Raw genomic sequence first — 19143 nt, 5'->3', positions numbered from 1 at the left:
CAAAAATGCATGCACCAAATATCAACATTTTAAGGACAGGACCGCTATGGCTGATCTCCCCTTTGCCGGCAGGCTCTGCTGTGGCCTGGCCTGGCCGGAGGGGGAGGCGGCAGCTCCACCCCGCGTGAAGGCTTCCTACCCAGAGTGCTCGCCCCCTGGTCCCGCTCTGGTGGCCACCACCGCTTGAGATCCAAGAGCTGCTGCCAGGTGCTGAAGAACGTGCCACAGGAAGTGAGGAACATGGGAGCCGCAGACGGCTGTGTGTCACAGCCCAGTCTTTTGTTCCTCTCAACACCCGCCCCCCAGGCAGGTACTATTACTATCTCCCTTGTGCAGGTGAGGGAGGGAGGGTGGAGCTGGGATTCACAACCAGAGCTTGGGTGTGCTGGGAAGGCCGGGAAGGCTCTGCTCCCACCTGGGGTGAGACAAGCAATGGGATTGAGGGAGGACCTTGCCTTGGGAAGGTGCTGCCCTGGGGGGGAGGACTGGGCTTACTCAGAGTGGAGCTCTGACCGTCAGAGTGAGATCCTGTGGCAGCACAGCTATGACCCTGATTGAACTTCCACCTGCGTCCTCCCAAACATGGGAGAGGGGACAGGAGGGGCCTGGGTTGGCATGACACTGGAAGGTCTGGCGGTGCTGAGCTCATCAGCCACTGTAAGACAGCTGAATGACAGACGCGTAGAGGGGACAGAGACCATCCTGGAGGCCGGGTCTCAGATGCCCAAAGCAGGTCCCCTTCGGTCTCAGAACTCTCCACGGTGGCAGCTCACTTGTGCCAGCGGAGATTCAAAGGGGAGACCCTGCCTTTTCTTCCACGAAGTAGACGCCTCTGTCTTGGACAAGGAACGGAGAGGCCCAGACAGGCCCCGCAGTGCGGGACACGGGCTTCCGTCTCCATGTCTGCACTACACTGAACAATAAAGCAGGGGTGTGCGCGATCTGGCTTGTACCGGTTTGTCAAACATTCAGGAAGGTCGCAAGCCCACGGACACGAGTCAGCGTCTTGAAACCAGCTCTGCTAGGAGCGTTTGCACCATGGAAACTGGCGAACGCTCCTGTCAGGCATCTGGTTTTCCCAGAGCCTGGCTGTGAAACATTTCCAGCACACCACGGCGTCACAGGACACAATCCTTACACCTGCGAGAGCCCGGCCATGTCTCAGCCGGCCACGGCAGTGGATGGGCGGCTGCGTGTCTCCCACAAAGAGGCCACCAGCACCCTGACAGCGGTTAAATTCCAACCTTGTTTCTGGGGCTGAGCACACGATCTGTTTCCGGCAGCAGGACCATCTTTGATCTAATTAAGGTCGACTTGGGCTGATGTTGTGAGCCTGCACTCTCTGATCAGACGCCGGGGCTGTGCTGAGCTGCGCGGGGGTGGGCCTGGAGGGCTGGCTAGAGCACTGTGGCTCCCCCACGGGCTCCCCTGGAAGGAAGGGGTGTCCTGCAGGGAGGCCAGGCCTGGCTGTCAGGAAGCAGGATTCATGCCCAGCTCTTCCAGTGACTTGGGACCCCCAGCAAAGTCATCCAGCTGCCCAGGTGACAGCTTTCTTATGTAAACGGGGTTGGGCCAGCTCCTTTCTGAGGTCCCTTCAAGCTCCACTGCCAATGCTGCTGAAACCTGCCCAATCAAGCGGGGCTGGGGCTGGGCCTGGTGGGGGGGACCCCGACTCCGCAGGGGGGATCCCTCTGGATCCCTCTCCACCCAGAGCCTCAGAGGGTCCCAGCAACGAGGAGCCTGCCAGCGACACGGGACCAGAGGCAGCAGAGCACGCCCAGCCCCACATCCCCGGGACCCTCCTTCCGCTGCAGCTCTCTGCCCGTGCCGCCCAAACCACTAAACTTTACAGGGCTTGTCTGAAGAAGTGCCGTGCCATTCCTGGGCCTGGCTCATCCCACGTCACCTCCCCAGCCACCCCGCCACCAAAGGCAGCTGCTCCCAGGAAGCAGAGAGCGGCAGCGAGTCAGGGAGCATCACAGCGGCTGTCAGCACCGTGATGCCTGTCAGGAGGGCTGGCGGAGACAGGCCTCCTTCCCCTCTCCCCTGGGGCAGTGGAGCTGACTGCTCGACAGACACCCGGTAGAGAGGGGTGTGATGGAAGCACGGGTGACATAGGGCAGGCCGCAGCTGCCTGACACATGTGCCCATGGGGGCTGGCCTTTTCAGTGAGAGGTCAGGAGTGCAGGAGGGCACTGGTTAGGAGAGGGTGGGGCCATGGGGGTGGCCTCGAGCTCAGCGCGCAGGTGGGTGAGAACTTGGGGCAGAATTTCTAAATACTAGCTTATTGGAGGTAACAGAAAGAGCTGGTCTGGGTCTGGGTAGCCCTGGGGACTTTGCTGGAGTTAGCTGGGCCAGGCCCATCCTGCAGTGAGCATGGACCTGGGCTCAGCCAAGGTCTTCGGCTGTGAAGGCTGGAAGCAGAGGCTTGGCCAAGGTAGAGCAGGAGATTCTGGTGATGGTCGGGGAGGGAAGTCACCCAGGACCAGGGCTCCATGGAGCCCCAGCTGGGAGTGGGCAGCTCAGGTGCGGTCTGGGTGGCTACACTGATTCTGTTTCCAGATCTACCTGCTAGGCACCGTTCTAGACACTATAGGGGTAGCAGCAAACACAGCAGGATGTCCCTGCTCTTATGAAGGCTGGGGGTGGGGGCGGGGGAGAAACAAGGACCGACACCGTGGTAGTGTAACACTGCGCGCGAATCACGGGAGATTTGCTGAGTGGAAGAAGCCTCACCTAAGAGGACGAGGACGTGCTGTAGGATTGTGTTTATAGGAAGTTCTAGAACAGGAAAAACGAATCCGTGGTGGACAGTCAGAACAGCGGGGATCTCTAACACACAGTGTGGGAACCTGCCGGGAAGGGACATGGGGGGATTTCTGGGGTGATGGGAATGTTCTAAATCTTGCCATGGCCTTGGGTTGTGTTGCATTGACATTTGTGCCCCCAGTTGTTTCACTGGGTGCCAATTTCACCTCAAAGTGAAGGAGAACAGCACGTACCTTGATCTGGGGTTAATGATAATGATACCCAGGCCACCGTACTTGGGGGAGGTGAACTGTCGTCTGCAACTTAGTTTGAAATGCATGAAAAATAAATAAGATGGATGGAAGAACTTACAACTAATAAAACAATACAAGAAAATGTTAACAGTAGAATCTGGGTGGTAGGTCTAGGATGCTTGTAAAATACCCTTGACTTTTCTGTATACCGTAATATTTCATAAGATGGTGCTGGTGGTGCTTTGCCAGAGAGCGAGGGGAAGCTAGATGGGGTGTCAGGAGGACTTTCTGAGGAGCTGAGGATAGAGTGGAGACCTGAATCTTAGTGTCAACCATGGAGGCCCAGGTTGGCCTCCGGACAGCACGAAGAGCAGGTGCCAAGGTCCTGAGGCCAGAGAGCTTGGATCAGGTGAGAGGCAGGAGGAAGTCAGCATGGCTGGAGAGTGCTGAGGGAGAGGAAGACCAAGGTTGGAAGTGCAGGACCTCCGTGGCCTGTTAAGGTTTTGGTTGTTACTTTATGTGCCGTGTAGACTTACCGAACTGGTTGAAAGCGTGAGCCCTGGTACGGTTTGGGATGGGAGTGGCCCACTCTGGCTCCTTCGTGGAGAACGGACTACATGTGCAAGAGAGACTCACGCTGGTCTGGGAGACAGTTGTGGCTTTAACTTGGTAGCAGCAGAAGAGGGGGGAGGGGAATATGGTTGAGACGTATTTTTGATGGGGAAGAGGACTGTGGGCAAAAGATGGGGACCAGAAAGGCTGGCTCACGTCCTGGGCAGCGGCACTGTGGTGGCTACAGCGGGAAGGTGAGCACACGGACGAGACCAGATTCCGCTTCGGCCGAGGGAGGCCTGGGATGCTGATTCCGCATTTGGGCGGGATGCTGAGTGGATGGCTGGAGGAAAGTCTGCTGCTTAGCGGTGAGGTCAGGGTGCAGGTGTCAGTGTAGAGCTGGTGGGTGAAGCCATGAGAGTGAGTGAGAGGACTCAGGGAGACAGTGTAGACAGAGAAGAGAAGGCCCAGGAAGCCCAGGGACACGCCAACATTGAGGGGTGGAAGAGAAAGGGAGGAATCTATAAAGATCAGGCAGTGTGGGAGACAGCCAGGGAGTGTCCCTGCTGCAGAACAGAACATTCCAGAAGGAGGGAATGGCCAACTTGGTAATTGCTGCCTAGAGGTCAGCAAAGAGGATGCACTGACACAACTGTTGGATTTCACAATCTGGAGGTTATGGGTGAGCCTGGGATGTGGCATGTGGCATGGAGGGAAGGAGAGAGAAGGCGCAGGGTGAGGGGAGAGTGGGTTTGGGGCACATATCTGAGGACTCCTGCTGGAAGGGAGAGCATTTTGTTAAGCAGAGAATGTGCCAGCAGTTGATGGGCTTGAGGGAGAAGCAGGAAGGCAGAGTTGCAGGAAGAGCAAAGAAAGACACAGGACTGCTGAGGATGAGGACAGCGAGAGGCCACCAGGTTCCAGAGACTTCCACAAGCACTGATCTGCTGGGCTGTGCCTCTCGATTCGGGCCCAACGAGGCTTGTGTTGGGCAAGGGCAGGCACAAGGCTGTCATCTTCCAGTAGCCAGGTGGCCAGGAAGGTATGGACCTGCTAATACTCCCCATCACCAACAAGGACTCTGGTGTGTCTGGAACAGGAGACGGGAAAGCTCTCAGGATGTCCTGCCCAGTTTGGGAGTGGTGGGGGGACTGGCAAGAAGTCTCCTTTGGGCTTCCTAGAGCCCTTTACAGGGAGGAGAGCAAGAGAACAGAGAGAGGAGGAGTGAGGAGCACACCTGTGCACACCTGTGAGTCGGGTGTGCGCTGTCTTGCATGGGAATAGCTGCATCCTGAGGACCACTGGACTATTATGCTGGGGAAAGCAGCCGAGATGCCATGTCACGGACCAGAGTCACCTGCCCGGGTGGGCCAGCTTCACCAGCTGGGGGGACACCTGGGGGCCTGAGCGAGCACCTGACAGGTCACACACAGAGCTCATCAATTGAAGGCTCACAGTTGCCATTTCACTCTTATCAAGTTCCATCTGAAATTTACTCTTGGCCCTTTGAGTTCTTTCAGAGACAAAACAGAAAGCGTTTCCTTTAGGCAAACTTTTGTCTTTCGCTTTGGAAACCACCCTTTCCCCTTTGCTCCAAAGGAGATTAGGATATTGAGGACAGAATGTCAGTTGAAGATTACATGGAAAGGATAATTAAACAAAAGCCCCACATTGTCTAGAAGGGAAATTAAGCGGCTTTTGCCTCCCTCCCGTCTTTGAAGCATGCTCTGTGGAAGGGAGCAGGGGTTGTTCGGCTGGATAAATGAAGATAGTAACCAAACTGTATCGCCCATTGTTCTGCCTTTCCATTAAAGGCAATTGCTTAGCCAAGCTGACAACACACGCTGTGGAGGCATAAACCCCTTTGCAGACGGAAGGATTAAGAGACTGACAAGTCCTGGATAATCAGACTAATTAATAACTCCCATCTCCAAGGAGCAATACCTCCTTCTTGCTCTGTCTTCCAGTCTGGTCCAGGCCACTCGGTCCTCGGAGGGCTGAAGGACAAAGGGACTTTGCAGGACAGGCTGGGATAGACGGCAGCCTGTCCCGGCAGGGCAGGGAGCTGAGGGGACAAGGTGGTGGTGGTGGGGGGGGAGGGCGAGCAGCAGCCCACAGATGGCGATGGCAACAGTGAGGTTCCCTTTCACTAAGCGAGCGCCAAGTTCCTGCCTGAGACCACAGGTGCACTAGCAAACGGGGCCTGTCACCACGCAGGCACACGGGAGGGCCCCAGCATTCTGCCACGTGAAAGGTGGTCTGGATGAGACCTTCTCAGACCTCGCCAATGACAGCCACCCACACAACTGCCAAGAGCAAAAGCTGCTGGAAATAGTCATGGTGGGACGGCGGGGTGATGAGCAGAGCCACCATTGCCAAGCATGACCCGAAGACCTTTGTGGGCCTTAGCTCAGTCCCTCCACCCGGTGACCCCAGGAGAGAGGACTTTCATGCCTGTTTCACTGACAGAGAAGTAAGATTCAAGGAGGGTCATTCACTCGGCCAGAGTCCGTGGCTAGGAAAGCGCAGAGCTGAATTTAAACTGTGGGCCCTGGGGTCCGGCAGGTAGCCAGTGGGAAGCCTTTCCCCTGGCCTCAAGGTCTCCCTGCTGAGCACCTTCCCAGTCCAGCAGGTGGCGGTAGAGGGTCCCGCCTCCCCCGAGGGCTCCCGCTGCCCAGGCAGCTGAGATTTGCAAGGTGAGGGTCCAGCAGCTGGGATCTGATTGCAGGGTGCTCCGCCCTCCCCTCAGAGAAGGGGATCAGGATGAGGGAATCTTCTGGAAAATACCCAGTGACTTTCCTTAGAGAGAATAATGGCTGCTTTGGGGGCATGGCCATATTTTTCTGGAGGCTTTAGGTGGGTACAGCAGAGGCCTTGGCATCATAAATTGCAATCAAGCAAAGATGTCTAAGAAGGAAATAATACCCGCTCTGCTGTGCAGCCTGGCAAAGATCCTGAAATCTTAATGGAATTGAGCGATTTTTGCATAGCACCGTAAATTCCTAGTGTCTACCTTATCTTCTCGTCACGTTATTCAAGGCACATTAATGGAGAACGGGGCGGAAGCTGCTAGCTACAATACAAGTGGCACAAGGAGGTGGCCCAGGAACGAGCCCTCTGATGCCGCCCAGCAGCCTGGGGCTACCTTCCCCACACCTGCCCCTCCCTGGCGGCTGAAGCCTTCCCCGGCTTGGCCGTCTGCTGTGCTCCCCCGAGAAAGACCCCGGGTCGCTTAGAAGATGGCACTTTGTTCTGTTCCCCTGTCCCTGGGCCTTCCTGCTCTTCTCCACCATCTCTCCTGGGGCGGGGTGGGGGCAGGAGGGGGATAGGGCTCCTGCCGCCTGCAGTGCCACCCTCTCCCCTCCTCCCCCTGCGCCACCCCTGCTCCACTGGGCTCCCTCCACTGACTTCTCCTTCAGCGCCAACACCTTCTGGAGCCCTGTCCTATTACCCACAGACCTGGAGCTTCTTTCCAGACTCTGCCTGCCGTGTGCTGGGAGCTCCTCTTTCCCAACCGGCCTCCATAAGGGTTAGCATGCTCCCATCGTGCCCCAGCCGCGCCTCCACGTGGCGGTGACAAAGTGTCGGCCTCACGGGCTGCACAGGGCTACTGTTTCTTACCCGTGCCAATAATGACAGTACTTGTCGTCAGCCTGGAGAAGACTCCAGGGTAGCATTCAACCCGCAAGCTGCCATGCTCTGGCCCCGTCTCTCCTGCTCTCTTCCCCCCCAGACCCAAGCAGAGATGGGGGGTGCGGGCCTCCCCCACGCTGCCTCCAAGTCACTTGACTGACACCAGGGCCTGGGACACTTGTCCTGAGCACTTCTGGGACAGTGGGGCTGCAGCCTACAGAGCCTGGACTCCACATGACCCTGTTAGTCCTACCTGTCACTGTGCACCGTGGCCCACACGGGCCCTAGGTCAGAAAGGGCACGGAGGAACATCCCACCTCCTCTTCCTCTAGGAAGCGTCCCCTGACTACCCACGCTGGGTCGCCTTTTCTGGATTCATCTCACCCACCAGCGTCAGGTGCCACCTACTGGGCCAGCCAGGTGCCCAGGCATGTAAATTCAGGGTCCTTCATCTGCCTCTCCGCACAGGAGTCCCCCCCAAACACCTGGGGTCCAGTGACTCCCTCCCCTGTGCTGCTCCATCCCTGGTTTAAGGAGCCTGGATTCAGCCCTGTCTGCCTGAGTCTCTGGGGGTTCCTTATTCTCCCAGACCCTCAGTTTCTTCATCTGTGAAAATCAGGGTGAATTCACCCAGCCCTGACTCCCCTCCAAGGGCAGCCGTGAGAACCAAATGACACTGGACTTGGAGTCCCCACCAAGCACTGCGGGCCACCTGGTGCCTGGCTGTGGTGTCTGCGGGCTATACAGACTGTCAGAAGACCCTCGGCCCCAGCCCAGCCCACTCCTGGCATCTGCCATGTCCTCCTCTCTGTGGCAGACGGAAGGACACCCGTGCTGGGCGGAGCTCCCGGCTTTGGGACTCAGTGTCTGTGGGGTGAGCCCAGAGGGTGCAGCTTGCCTGAGGCACCTTCTCCTCCCCACTGACCCAGGCCTGGGGGGCAGGGACTCCTCAGGCACCAACTCATTTCTCTTCCTTGAAGCATGCGGGTCAAAATGCCCCCATTGGGACAGAGAGCCAGCCTGACAACAATGCCTCCGGTTGCTCTAAGCCCTGTCAAAGCCACATGTCACAGTGAGCCCCACAGAATCTCAGTCTGAGTAATGCATGACATGTTCACGGGACCACAGAGCATGCTCCACGACACTTTATTTCCCAGCCACTTCTATTCCACCCCAATGACACATAAACACGGTTACTGAGCAAGAAGTCTTGAGTATTTTTTATGAAGCTATAATATCTTCCATTAGAAAACAAGATGAAAGAAAGAAGGGGGAAGAGGGGGGAGAAGGAACGAAGGAAGGAAAGAGAGAGGGAGGGAGGGAGGGAGGAAGGGGGGAAGAGAAGGGTGGAGGGAAGAAAGAAAGGAAGCAGGGAGGGAAGGAGGAGAGAGGGAAGGAGGAAGGGAAGGAAGGAGGGAGGAAAGGAGGAAGGAGGGAGGGAAGGAAGGAGGGAAGAACGGAAACAGGGAGGGAAGGAAGGATAGAAGGAAGGAGGGAGGGAGGGAAGGAAGGAGGGAAGAACGGAAACAGGGAGGGAAGGAAGGATAGAAGGAAGGAGGGAGGGAGGGAAGGAGGGAAGGAGGGAAGGAAGGAAGGAAGGAAGGAAGGAAGGAAGAGAGAAGAAGGAGAGGGAGGAGAGAAGAAGGAGAGGGAGGAGAGAAGAAGGAGAGGAAGGAGGGAAGGAAGGAGAAGAAGGAGGGAGGGAAGGAGAGGAAGGAGGGAGGGAAGGAGAGGAAGGAGGGAGGGAGGCAGGCAGATCTCTCTTCTGCTGGACTGTCACCTGCATCTCGGGATAGCCTGCTGGTGGAGTCCAGCTCGCTCTGAGTGGAGATGTCCCCACCACCAGGATGAGCCTGAAGACACGAGGGTGGAGTGTGGATATGCTCCTCCAGGGACCCAGTTGGGGCTTCTGGTCCCTTCTGTGGCCCAGCTCACCTGCAGGCCACCCCTGAGGGCTGGGGACATGGTCCCAGGTGGGGCTGCACTTCCAGAAAGAGTGAGTGGATGTCGGGTAGGGGGGTACTTGGGTCACAAATTGCAAAAGAGTTGATTATTCCCCAGACGGATTTCAAGTCTTTTGGGGGGGGGGGGGGCAAGGGACATTATGGCAACAACAGTGCCACCACTTCTAGAAAGTGTCTCCCTCTGGGTCCTGCTGCAGCAGAGGGTGGCTTGCAGGAGGACACACACCCTGGCCAGCCAGTCCTGACCAGCTCACGTGCTGGGGGGCACTGGCTCCAGCCCCCTGCAGCCACGCTGCACAGGATAAAGGGACGATGCGGCCTGGGGGATCACAAAGCTTTCCCAGGGGCGTCGGGTTGCCAGCTTATAGGTTCAGCCCGGAGCTATCCCGTTAAGCGCTTGCCATGTGCCAGGAGCGAGCTACGTGTGTCCGTGCAGCAGGCTGTGTTTATACTAATTTTCGATGACAGCCCTGTGCAGTGACGCTATTATTATCCCCGTTTACTGATGAGGAAATGGAGACACAGAGAAATTACGTGAACTGCCCAGAGGCACGCAGCTACCAGGTGCTTCCCTGGGTGACCCAACCCCACTATTTCAAGGGGTTAAAATAAACGCCATCCCAAACCGAGGGCCGATGGTGCTCATTCCCCCGCCCTGTGCCAAGTGGCTGCCCCGAAGCACAGCCTGTGGGTGATGTGCTGGGGACAGGAGCAGGTGTTCCGTGACCCTGCAGGATGCCTCCCCCTGACCCAACCGTGCCCCCACTTTGCCACTTCCTGGTAGCAGTGAGCTCTGAGGACCCTTCCTGGGGAGCGGAGGCAGCACAGAGACCGTCGGTGTTGGAGAGAAATATATATGTACGGAACATACTGCACACCCCAGGATGAGGAGGCCTGTCTGCCCGCAGCCCCTCCCCTGCGGGCTGGGGATGCCCGGGTCTCAGTGCACCCCCTCGGGGACCCGCAGAGGTTGCTCTGAGTGAGGAGGCTGGTATGGTCACAGCTTCTGATGCTCAGGTCGTCAGGGCAGAACTAGAACCCAGCTCCTCCTTGGGACCCAGACACCCGCCATTCTCCAGCGATCTAGGAGCCCCCAGGCCCAGGGTCTCCCCAAAGCCCCAGGGTCTCTGTGCTTGCACAGCAGAGGCCTCCATGTGTGCTGCCAGGGTGGGCTGGGAAGCAGCTCCTCGCTACCTCCGCCCCAGTGAGCTGGTCTCGGCAGCCTAACAGCCCCCCGAACGGCGGTGGCAGACACACAGGGACACACCCCCTGCTTCACTCCAGCACAGAAAACATTCATTAAGCATTTTGGAGGACAAGGGCACAAAGAAAAACACTCATTAGAAGCAGAAATAGTTTCCAAATGAGCCATACAGAATCTGCTGGGAAGTCTAGCCTGAAATGGGGCCTGTTCTCCTTGGGGTTGTGGATGGGGGAGAAACGCCCAAAGGGGTGGAAAGTGGGGGTCCAGGAAGGGGATGCAGGAGGCGGCAGGAAGGCGCTGAGCCTGAGTGCCAGAAGAACCCCAATAGGAGAGTCTGTGGGCGGCAGGGGTGGAGGCCGAGACCCCACTGTCTGGCTCACCCTGGGAGTAGCCCCGCAGCAGGAGTGGCCACATGACCTCTGGCCCCAGCCAGGCTCAGGGCCGGGGTGACTGCAGGGGTAACCGTGCTCAGGCCGTTGGAGGCCTGACCCCAGCCTGCTCCGTCGCTGACCAGCTGGGTGACCCTGGGTCTAGCCCGGTCCTCTCTGGGCCTCTGTGTCTATCTAGGAAATGCAGCGGCTGAGCTCAGGGGCGCCTACGGGTCCTGCCAGCTGTGACACGGGGGCTGGTGTGCCGATGATGTGGTGGGAGAGGCAGGTATCCCGGCCAGTGGCCGTGGCTTCTCAAGGTCCCAGGGCGAATCCCCCAAAGGCCCCGACCCAGCTGGGCAGATGACTTCATATGCACGCCAGTCACGACAATGACCTTATGAACGGTGGGGCTTCCACTCTTGGGGAAGGTTCTGGCTCCTCCCTTGTCTCCCTGATCACCTCTTCATAAAACATTTATTAGCAACGGAGAGGGCAAGGTAGCCCTCTCCCCTGAAAACCAGTTCACTCTGAAACTTTCAAGTTTTGTGTCAGCTCCTGCCCCCTCCTCTCCCCCATCCTCTGCTCTGGCAGGGGCGCTGACCCCCTGCCCCAGGTCTGACACACTCTCTCACCCCAGTCTGAGCGGCTGGCCCCTCCTTGTCTAGCTGAGGATCTGTGCTGGGCAATGGAGACACAGAGGGGTGCAGCTCCCTCCCTCCCAGTCTGGTTGCAGAAGAAACCAGGCCTGCGGGGGCAGAGGGCCATGCTGCGCTAAGTGGCCTTGGGATGAGTGGTATCCGTTTGGGATCCCAGAGGCTGCTGCTGGCTGCTGGGCTGGCAGGGCATGGGGGCTGCCCCTTGAACAAACTCTCCTTTACCCAGAAGCCCTCCTTCCCCTCCCTGCTCCCTCCAACCCCCTTCCACTCAGGAGGGCTCCCCTTGTCCCCCAGCCCCTCCCACCCTGCTTGCTGTGAGGAGGTGTGGCCAGCAGCTGGTGGCTTCAGGGGACCCAGGAGTCAGGGACAGGGTGGGAGTGGCCTGCTTCCTTGGCTCCTGCTGCAGCCCCTGTCCTGACACCTTCACTGCCCTCCAATCCTTTTTCCTGGTAATTGGTGTCAGAGACAAACTTGGGCCAATTTCCATCTGGGCCAGTGTCTCGTGGCTTCTTTCCTGTTTAATATCAGAGAAATTAAACCTGGCCACACCGTCATTATCCTGGTGTTGTAATTAGCACCGGAACAAATTGCCCTGAGCGGCGCCGGCTGTCGCGGTGGCTCTTGGGCTTGCGCGGGACGTGCGCCCCCCTAATTGCTTTGGCCTTCGCTCCCCAACCTGCTACTGCCCAGCACAGACTGGCGAGCAGGAGTCCCCACCCCTGTGTGCGTCCCCTCCTGTCACCTGCTCACAGAAACAAGGGTGATGCTCTGGAGTCACAACTCCCTGGGGCTGGAAAGAGAAAATAAAGGGGCCCAGAGCTGCCCTTAAGAAACCAGTTCCTGTGATACTGGCCTTTGGGGAGGTGGGCCCCCTGCCAGCTGGAGGTAACACAACCAGCCGGAAGTGAATCACCCCAGGTATGTCTCCAGCACATAGTGGCCAGGACCAAAGCATGGGGGAGGGGAGGGCCGGGACAGCCATCAACCCTCTCCCCCTGTCCCCACTGGCCCCCACTTCTCACCTGGCCCCAGAAACAAGGCAGGAGGAGCCGAATCTCAGTGAGTGGAAACCAGCTTGGAGGGGTAATGAGCTCACACCCCATGGCTGTCCATAGTGTCTAGGAAAGTAAATTTAGTGGAATCAAAAAGCCACAAGCCTGTGACGGGATGCGAGGAGTCAGGCAGAGGTGTGGGTGTGGGAGAGCAGGCCTGGAGGAGGGAGCACCTCTGAAGAGCACATAGCGGGGCTGCAGGAGAAGCTGGCTGGGGCACTGCTCCAACAGAGGGCAGTGGTCAGGCTGGGAAGCAGGAGAGTGTGCCCAAAAGGGGTTTTGATAGGACATGAAACCATAAAAGAAAAAAGCCAAAACAGGCCCCAGGGCCTTTGGAGACCCAGGAAGGCGTTTGACTGGGCTGCAGTCTGTTCGGGGTGAAAATATTTCTCGGCAGCTGGAGTGTGACCCCAGGGACACAAGGACAGGCTCCCACCGCACTGGATCCCTGCTCTCAAGGTGGGAGCCCCACCCTCCACCCCTGCAGCCAGGTAGAAGAGAAAACTTTTCACGTTAACAAGACGAAAAGCATCATCCCATGACCACACGAGAGGCCCCTTGCACAAGAACGTGAGGCCGAGCAATTAGGAAACCGGTTCTTCTAGGCCAGCCTCCCGGGGAGACAAACCCCGGAAACTGACAACGGGGCAAGAAGTCCAGGAAGCCGGGTCTTTGCAAATCAGCACATCCTCGGACAGTCTCAGGCGTCATTCGTTAATGAACTTGCTGAACCATAGACAATTATTTCTGGAACTGAGGGAGAAGGGCAAGGGCTTGGAGGCAGGGGCTGGGCTGAGCCTCCACGTCCACACCGAGATGGCTCTGGGCCCCGCAGATGCCTTCCAGGCCACCTTCCCTGGGACTAGTAGCCCCTCTGCGCTCTGGCGCATGCAGCCCTCTGCTCTCTGAGTGCATGCCATGGTGTTGGGGGCTTGTTTTCCAATCTGCCAGACCCTTCCCAACTGTACTGCCGAGCCAGGGAGATCTTCCAGCCCCCAGGGCCCAGAGGTTGGCTAACCTGAACCACGGTGGGTGCAGAAAGTGGAATCACAGAAGGAAAAGTTAGAGGCCGCAATGCCTGGGGAGAGGCAGTAGGAAGAAATCGGGGCAGTGGTGCCCGGCCCACCAGGCTGGGGCCCACAGAGAGCGGCTGCAGATCAGAGGACAAACTTTGCAAAGGACCCAGGTCTAGCCCAACTGGTGGAGGATCCCTTGGACCTTCCCACTCACACGGCAGCACCCTCTCCTAGGCAGGATCACCACCGATGACCACCAACCCAGAAGAGGCTGGGTGGCCACAGCGCCGAGCCAGGCCTGACTCAGCCAAGCTGTGTACAAGCACCACGGACAGGGAGCCGTCAGTCAGGCCACACTGATGGGGCCTGGGGGGCTCCTCCACCCCTTTCTCCATCCCACTGTACAGCAGACATCACAAATCGATGACTGGGCTCCTTCCTGCCGAGCCACGGGCTCCTCTCCCAACAACCATTCCAATCAATCCGACTGCCACTGGCATGCCTCCGAGAGCCGATTTTCCACAAGTGCCAATGACTAACTAACCCGCAAGAGAAAATGAATGTGCAGCTCTCAGCCCACAGGCATTCTGCAGTCAGGGGCAGGACACTCAGCCTTTCTGTCCTCATCAAGAGGAAACCGAGGCACCCTGGAAGCACCCGGTGGGGCCTTATTCTCCTGGGGCAGGAAAGACTGGCCCTCCACCAGGCTTCTCCCCTGCCTGGCACCTGACAGCACACCAGGCCAGCCACACCCCTGGCCTCAGCAGCACAGGCCGACGCCCCTAGGAAAGCTTGCCAGGGCGCCTCGGCCCCCAGCCGCCGCACGCAGGAGCCCCACGCCCGCGCAGCTCCCTCCACAGACATTCCCAGCACCGGAGACGGAAGAAGAAGGCAGTCCCAGCCACCTACCTGAAGGAGCCAGTAGCACCTCCGGTGGAAGGTGGGGATGATGGAGGAATGGACATAGCAGCCGTACAAGCACTAGGGAGAGAGGAAAAACGAGAATTCAGTTGGACAGAGGGAAGGAAGGGAGAAAGACGGCGCAACAGAGAAGGAGCGAGAAAGGGCTACGGACCGGCACCCTGAGGCTGAGGGCGGGCGCCTCTGGGCCCGGCTCCAGGGCCCGGACTGACGTCTGGGGCCGTATCTCAGAAGCACAGCTGGGAAACGCTAGCGGGCCGACACGGACGGACAGCTGGGGTGCTCTCCCTTTGGGGGGCCATAGGGGCGTGTGAGAACCCAGAAAAGCCGGGGACCAGGGGAATGCACATACGTACACATTTTGCCTTAATTTTAGGGGCTTGGCGTTCCCCTGAAGTTCATACACAGAGCCCAGGTTAAGACCTCTTGGTGTACGGGGAGGGACTGAACGTGTCTGGAATGGATTCAAGCACGCACGCGTGCAGGGGCGCGCGCACGCACACGCATGCACACGCACGCACGCACACACACACGACACTCCAGACCTTTCGTGGTCAAGGGCATCATGCCAGGCAGGCGCGGCAGCCCTGCCTGGCGGGCCCCCTGAAGCTGGTGGGGGCCGGGTGGGGGCAACGCTTGCTAGGACTGAGCTCCGGAGGCTGAGCGGCCCCTCGTGCGCACCCCACTTGCTGGCTTTTATTTAGTTTGTTCATTCACGTTTGTGTTTGTTGTAAGGTTAAAGCTGCCTCTTTGGCAGTTGGATTTGGTTCTGGATGGGGGTGGGGGTGGGGACAGCGAGGAGGGACACTTGGACCCAGGTGGGCGGCTTCCTGGTGTATTGTGCACACAGCACTGGACACTGGGGACAGGCTTGCAGGCAGAGGTGGGGAGCGGGGACCGGTGAGGAGAACGGTCCTTCGGGTGCCTCTCAAAACCCAACTCTGAGAGTCTCAGGGGGACAGGATTTTGCCTTTTCTTTTGTAGCCTCCAGTTCCAAACCGGAATGCTCCCTTTCCATCTCCTGCAGAGTTTCCCTGGCTTTCCAAAGCTCACATTCCTGAATTGGGAGGAGGGGGGGCAGAAAGGGAAGGCAGGGCCCCAGAGCCTCGCAGGCCAAGGATGAGCAAGGTCTCCCCTTGACCTCCCATTGCTCATTCGAACCTCACCATAGCCCCGCCCTGCCCCCTGGCCCCGGGGCTGTAGGGAGAAGGGCCCAGCAGCTCTGAATTTAAAGCACCCCCCAAAAGACCAAGTGCAATTCGGTTCTACTAGGAGTCCACTTGAGCCCTGCCTGTCTGATTAGCAGAGTTGAAAGAGAAATCAGTTTGGACTACGGGATTCTGGCTGTAAGAAAATCAGATTTCCAATATGTTAGAACTTACACAGATCGCTGTCAGCTGGGACTAAACCCTGTAGAAACCAACCAAACACAGCGGAAATTAATTTAAGCGATTCCCTTGCAATTCTTGCCCACAAAATGTATTTATTATTAAGAAGGCAATATTCTTTCCTGACTTTTCTGGTTTTTAATACACTGCGTTTTCTTTTTTTACTTTTATTTTTGATAACTCACTCCTTCTTGCCAAAGGAGACCCCTGTTTGGACATTTCCTGTGAGCATTTGTTTGCCACAAATGAGCAACCCCCCTGCAACTTTAATCAGCTCTTTTCCTTTGGAATTTGCATACTCTCATGGGCAGTTTCATTACTCTTACTCATGTAATGAGCCAAATGGAGAGAGACATAAATTGTTGAGAGAAGAACTCTCACCTGTCTCTTTGAAATAAAAGGCTGCGCATCTGCTTTTTCCCACTGTTCGTTCCTCTTGAGGGTTTGCAGACTTTCCCCCTTCACCTGTCTCCTTCTCTTTCCACCGCGTTTTCTCAAACTTGAAAAGAACGTGGTTGATGGGCAACTCCGTTCCCCACCCCGCCCCAGTTCACTGCTGATCTGCCTGAGTTGGGCTGAACTGCACAGGAGGACTCACCAGGAATTTACCCAACACCTACTGTGTGTCCCTTCTGAGTCCACAGGAAGGAGACAGCTTGTGCCCGTTCTCCCCTGAGCCACCCTAGCACCTGTGGGCAACCTCCCCCCCCCCCCCCGAACTGCCCAGCATCATCCAATAAGCAGGATGATGGTAAAAAGAAACATCGCCGATTCTACACGAAGCTCATGCATTTTAATCAGGAGAGCGTTCGGGGCCTCACTCAGAACCTAGTTACTCTATTTTTAGATATGATCCTAACCACCCCGGTGATCCAATGTCTCTGGGCTCCACAGATGAGAAGCACGATCTAGGAAGGCTGGAGAGAGGGAAAGCAGGCCTCTGACGAGAGCGAACCACGTCCAATAGCATCCAGGGAGGAAGGAAAAGCCCCCCAGAGAGCCCTAAGGACTCAAGGAGCCCAAGGACATTGACCCCTCCCCGTGTTGCCTAGCTCCCCCTGACGCCATGTTGCCTAGCTCCGCATGACCTCCCCATGACCCCGGGTTACCCCCCTGGCTCCCTGCCCATCTGTACTCCCAGGACTAGGAGCTCCCGGAGGCAGGGAGCCTCAGACCCTCTGGATGAAGATGGCCAACAACTGGCCCACCCGTCTCCACAGGAAAGTACAGGAAAGGACCCGAAGTCAGTAACTATTTCATTTTTGTTTGTGGTATTGCGAAGGCCCAGGTCTTTAAACCACATACGAGAAAACCATCCTGGAAAATGGCTCCACGTTTAGTGCTTAAAGGGCTAAGCTTCAGTTTCAGGGAACTCTGAGTCATTCGAAGTAGCTGGTTTACTGTCCTTGTGGGGAAGGAAGGTGCCAGTAATCCACCCTTGGTGAGCTGGAGTCAGCAAAGAGGGGTTTCTGGAGAGACAGGTCCTGCTTGGGGTGGGGGGGCCTGCTGGGAGGGTCCTGTCCTTCTAGGCTGTGAAAGGGCACCTTCCTCCTCCTGTCTCATGGGTAGTTGAGAGGGTCAAGAGCTGATGCCTAGGGGGGATGCCCAGGAGAATCCCAGAGGACAGTGGGAGAGGGGCCGGAGGGGTTGGGGGCTTTAAGATGAGCACAGCTGGCTGCTGGAAGAATGGGGGGAAGGCGAGTTAGTCCAGCAGCAGGAAGAGCAGCTGGGGACAGGAGGTGAGACAGAGGCTGACTTGAGGATGTTGGGAGGGATGACAGTATGACAGGCAAGGCCAGGCACGGGGAGGGCCCGGGTCGGGGAGGTCAGGTCCGCTCACACTAGCTGTGGGGGCCACAGCCAGGAGCTTGACTTTGCCCTGGGACATCGTGATCAGATCTGCCTTTCAGAAGCTCACTGTGGCACAGCGTGGGGAACAGAGCTGTGGAAGGTGAGGGGCACGGGGCCAGCCCTGGGAGCCTGGAGGCCCACTGGCCCCAGATGGCGGTGGCAGCAAGACAGGTATGGAGAAGTGGTCATGCTTGCCAGGCGTAAGGACGACGCTGGGCTTCCTGGCTGCGCAGACAGGTGTGTGTGTAGGGGGGCAGGGGACAAGTGGTCCCATGCCCCAGGCCACGAGACCCCGGGGGTGCAGCAGCCTGGTGGGTGATTTCACCTTTCTGCTTGGTGAGGTTGAGGAGCTCGTAAGACATCCAAGTAGAGACACAGGGTGGGGTGAGGTGCAGAGACCCAGTGCTTGGTCTGGGCTGGAAGCAGCAATCGGGGCATAGGGACGGTGTTGGAAGGCAACAGAGAAGCCGGGGAGGGGGTGTCCGTCCAGGCCGGCTTCTCCAGCAAAGAGCCAAGCCTTCAGGTGGATGGAGCAGTCGTGAGCTTGCCGACACTCAGCACATGACTGGCCTGGCTCGCCCTGGGCCTGGCGCCCTGGCTCTCTCCCCTTTCGTTCACAGCGCACCCGCAGCCAGCCCCACAGCCCTGACCCAGACTCTCTTGCCAGGTCCCTTTGTCCCCATGTTCTCACTGTGCAGCTCATCCATGAGAATGTCCGCACTGCACACCCCTTCACGAGGCAGCGTATCAAATCCGTTCTGCTACCTACGAATCAGAATAGCAATCGAGCTTGTCTGCAGTGCTCTGTGTTTCACAAACTCCTGCTGCTTTTGATCGAGCTCCCCTCGGGACTCTGTGGGCTGAGCTTTTCGTTTGGGGGCCATGATGTGGCTGGAGGGAGAATCACTTCCCAGGGCTGGTGGGTACAGCTGTGTGTGTACGTGTGTAAGCATGAGGTGCGTGTGCACACGTGTGGGGTGTGTGCAGGAAAGCGTGCTGTGAGCCCCTTGTTTATGTATGCACGCAAGGAGAGAAAAAGAGAAAGCAACTAGCTATTTATAGGAAACTCAGGAGAATCTCACCCCTAGCTGGAAACAACTTTCAAATTTGTTATGTTTGTGGAATTAAGGCCTGACAGCTTCCCTTGAAGTTGACAGCTGAGAAGGAGGAATTTTTTCTTAAATACTCAAAATTACTTTTATGACACTATGGGGCTTTTTCCCCCCTTCTTTAATAAAAAGCAAAGATAAATTTACAGGGAAACCAATAGTAAACAGAAGCTTCCTTTAATTCAAAGAAAATGCTTCCTATAAAGAACGGGCATATTGGCTGCAAATCTCCAGGGGATTTCTCCCCAACAGACTCAGCTGCTGGGGGTCCCCCATGTGCCAGACGGTCTGACAGGCCTCAATACCTGATGGCTTCAGTGGGTGAAAGAAGGGAGCCCCTCTGCGTGATGAGCCAAGCTTTATTGGTCGGGATAGTGGACACCACCAGGCGCCTCTCCTTTCTGTCCGGCTCTCAGTGGCTTCA

General features: G+C 57.4%; 1 protein-coding gene across 1 annotated transcript in view; it reads right to left on the bottom strand.

Moving 5' to 3' along the window:
- The window catches only part of LOC113270558 (calmodulin-binding transcription activator 1), a 553286-nt gene that overhangs the window by 221048 nt on the left and 313095 nt on the right, over positions 1-19143 (bottom strand). Inside the window, exon 3 of the mRNA XM_044391442.3 lies at positions 14360-14431. Coding sequence (XP_044247377.2) covers positions 14360-14431 — 72 coding nt within the window. The remainder of the gene's footprint in view (positions 1-14359; positions 14432-19143) is intronic.

Source organism: Ursus arctos, unplaced genomic scaffold, assembly GCF_023065955.2.
Source record: "Ursus arctos isolate Adak ecotype North America unplaced genomic scaffold, UrsArc2.0 scaffold_32, whole genome shotgun sequence".
In the NCBI taxonomy this organism is placed as follows: domain Eukaryota; kingdom Metazoa; phylum Chordata; class Mammalia; order Carnivora; family Ursidae; genus Ursus; species Ursus arctos.
This window is presented reverse-complemented; position numbering and strand designations above follow the sequence as displayed.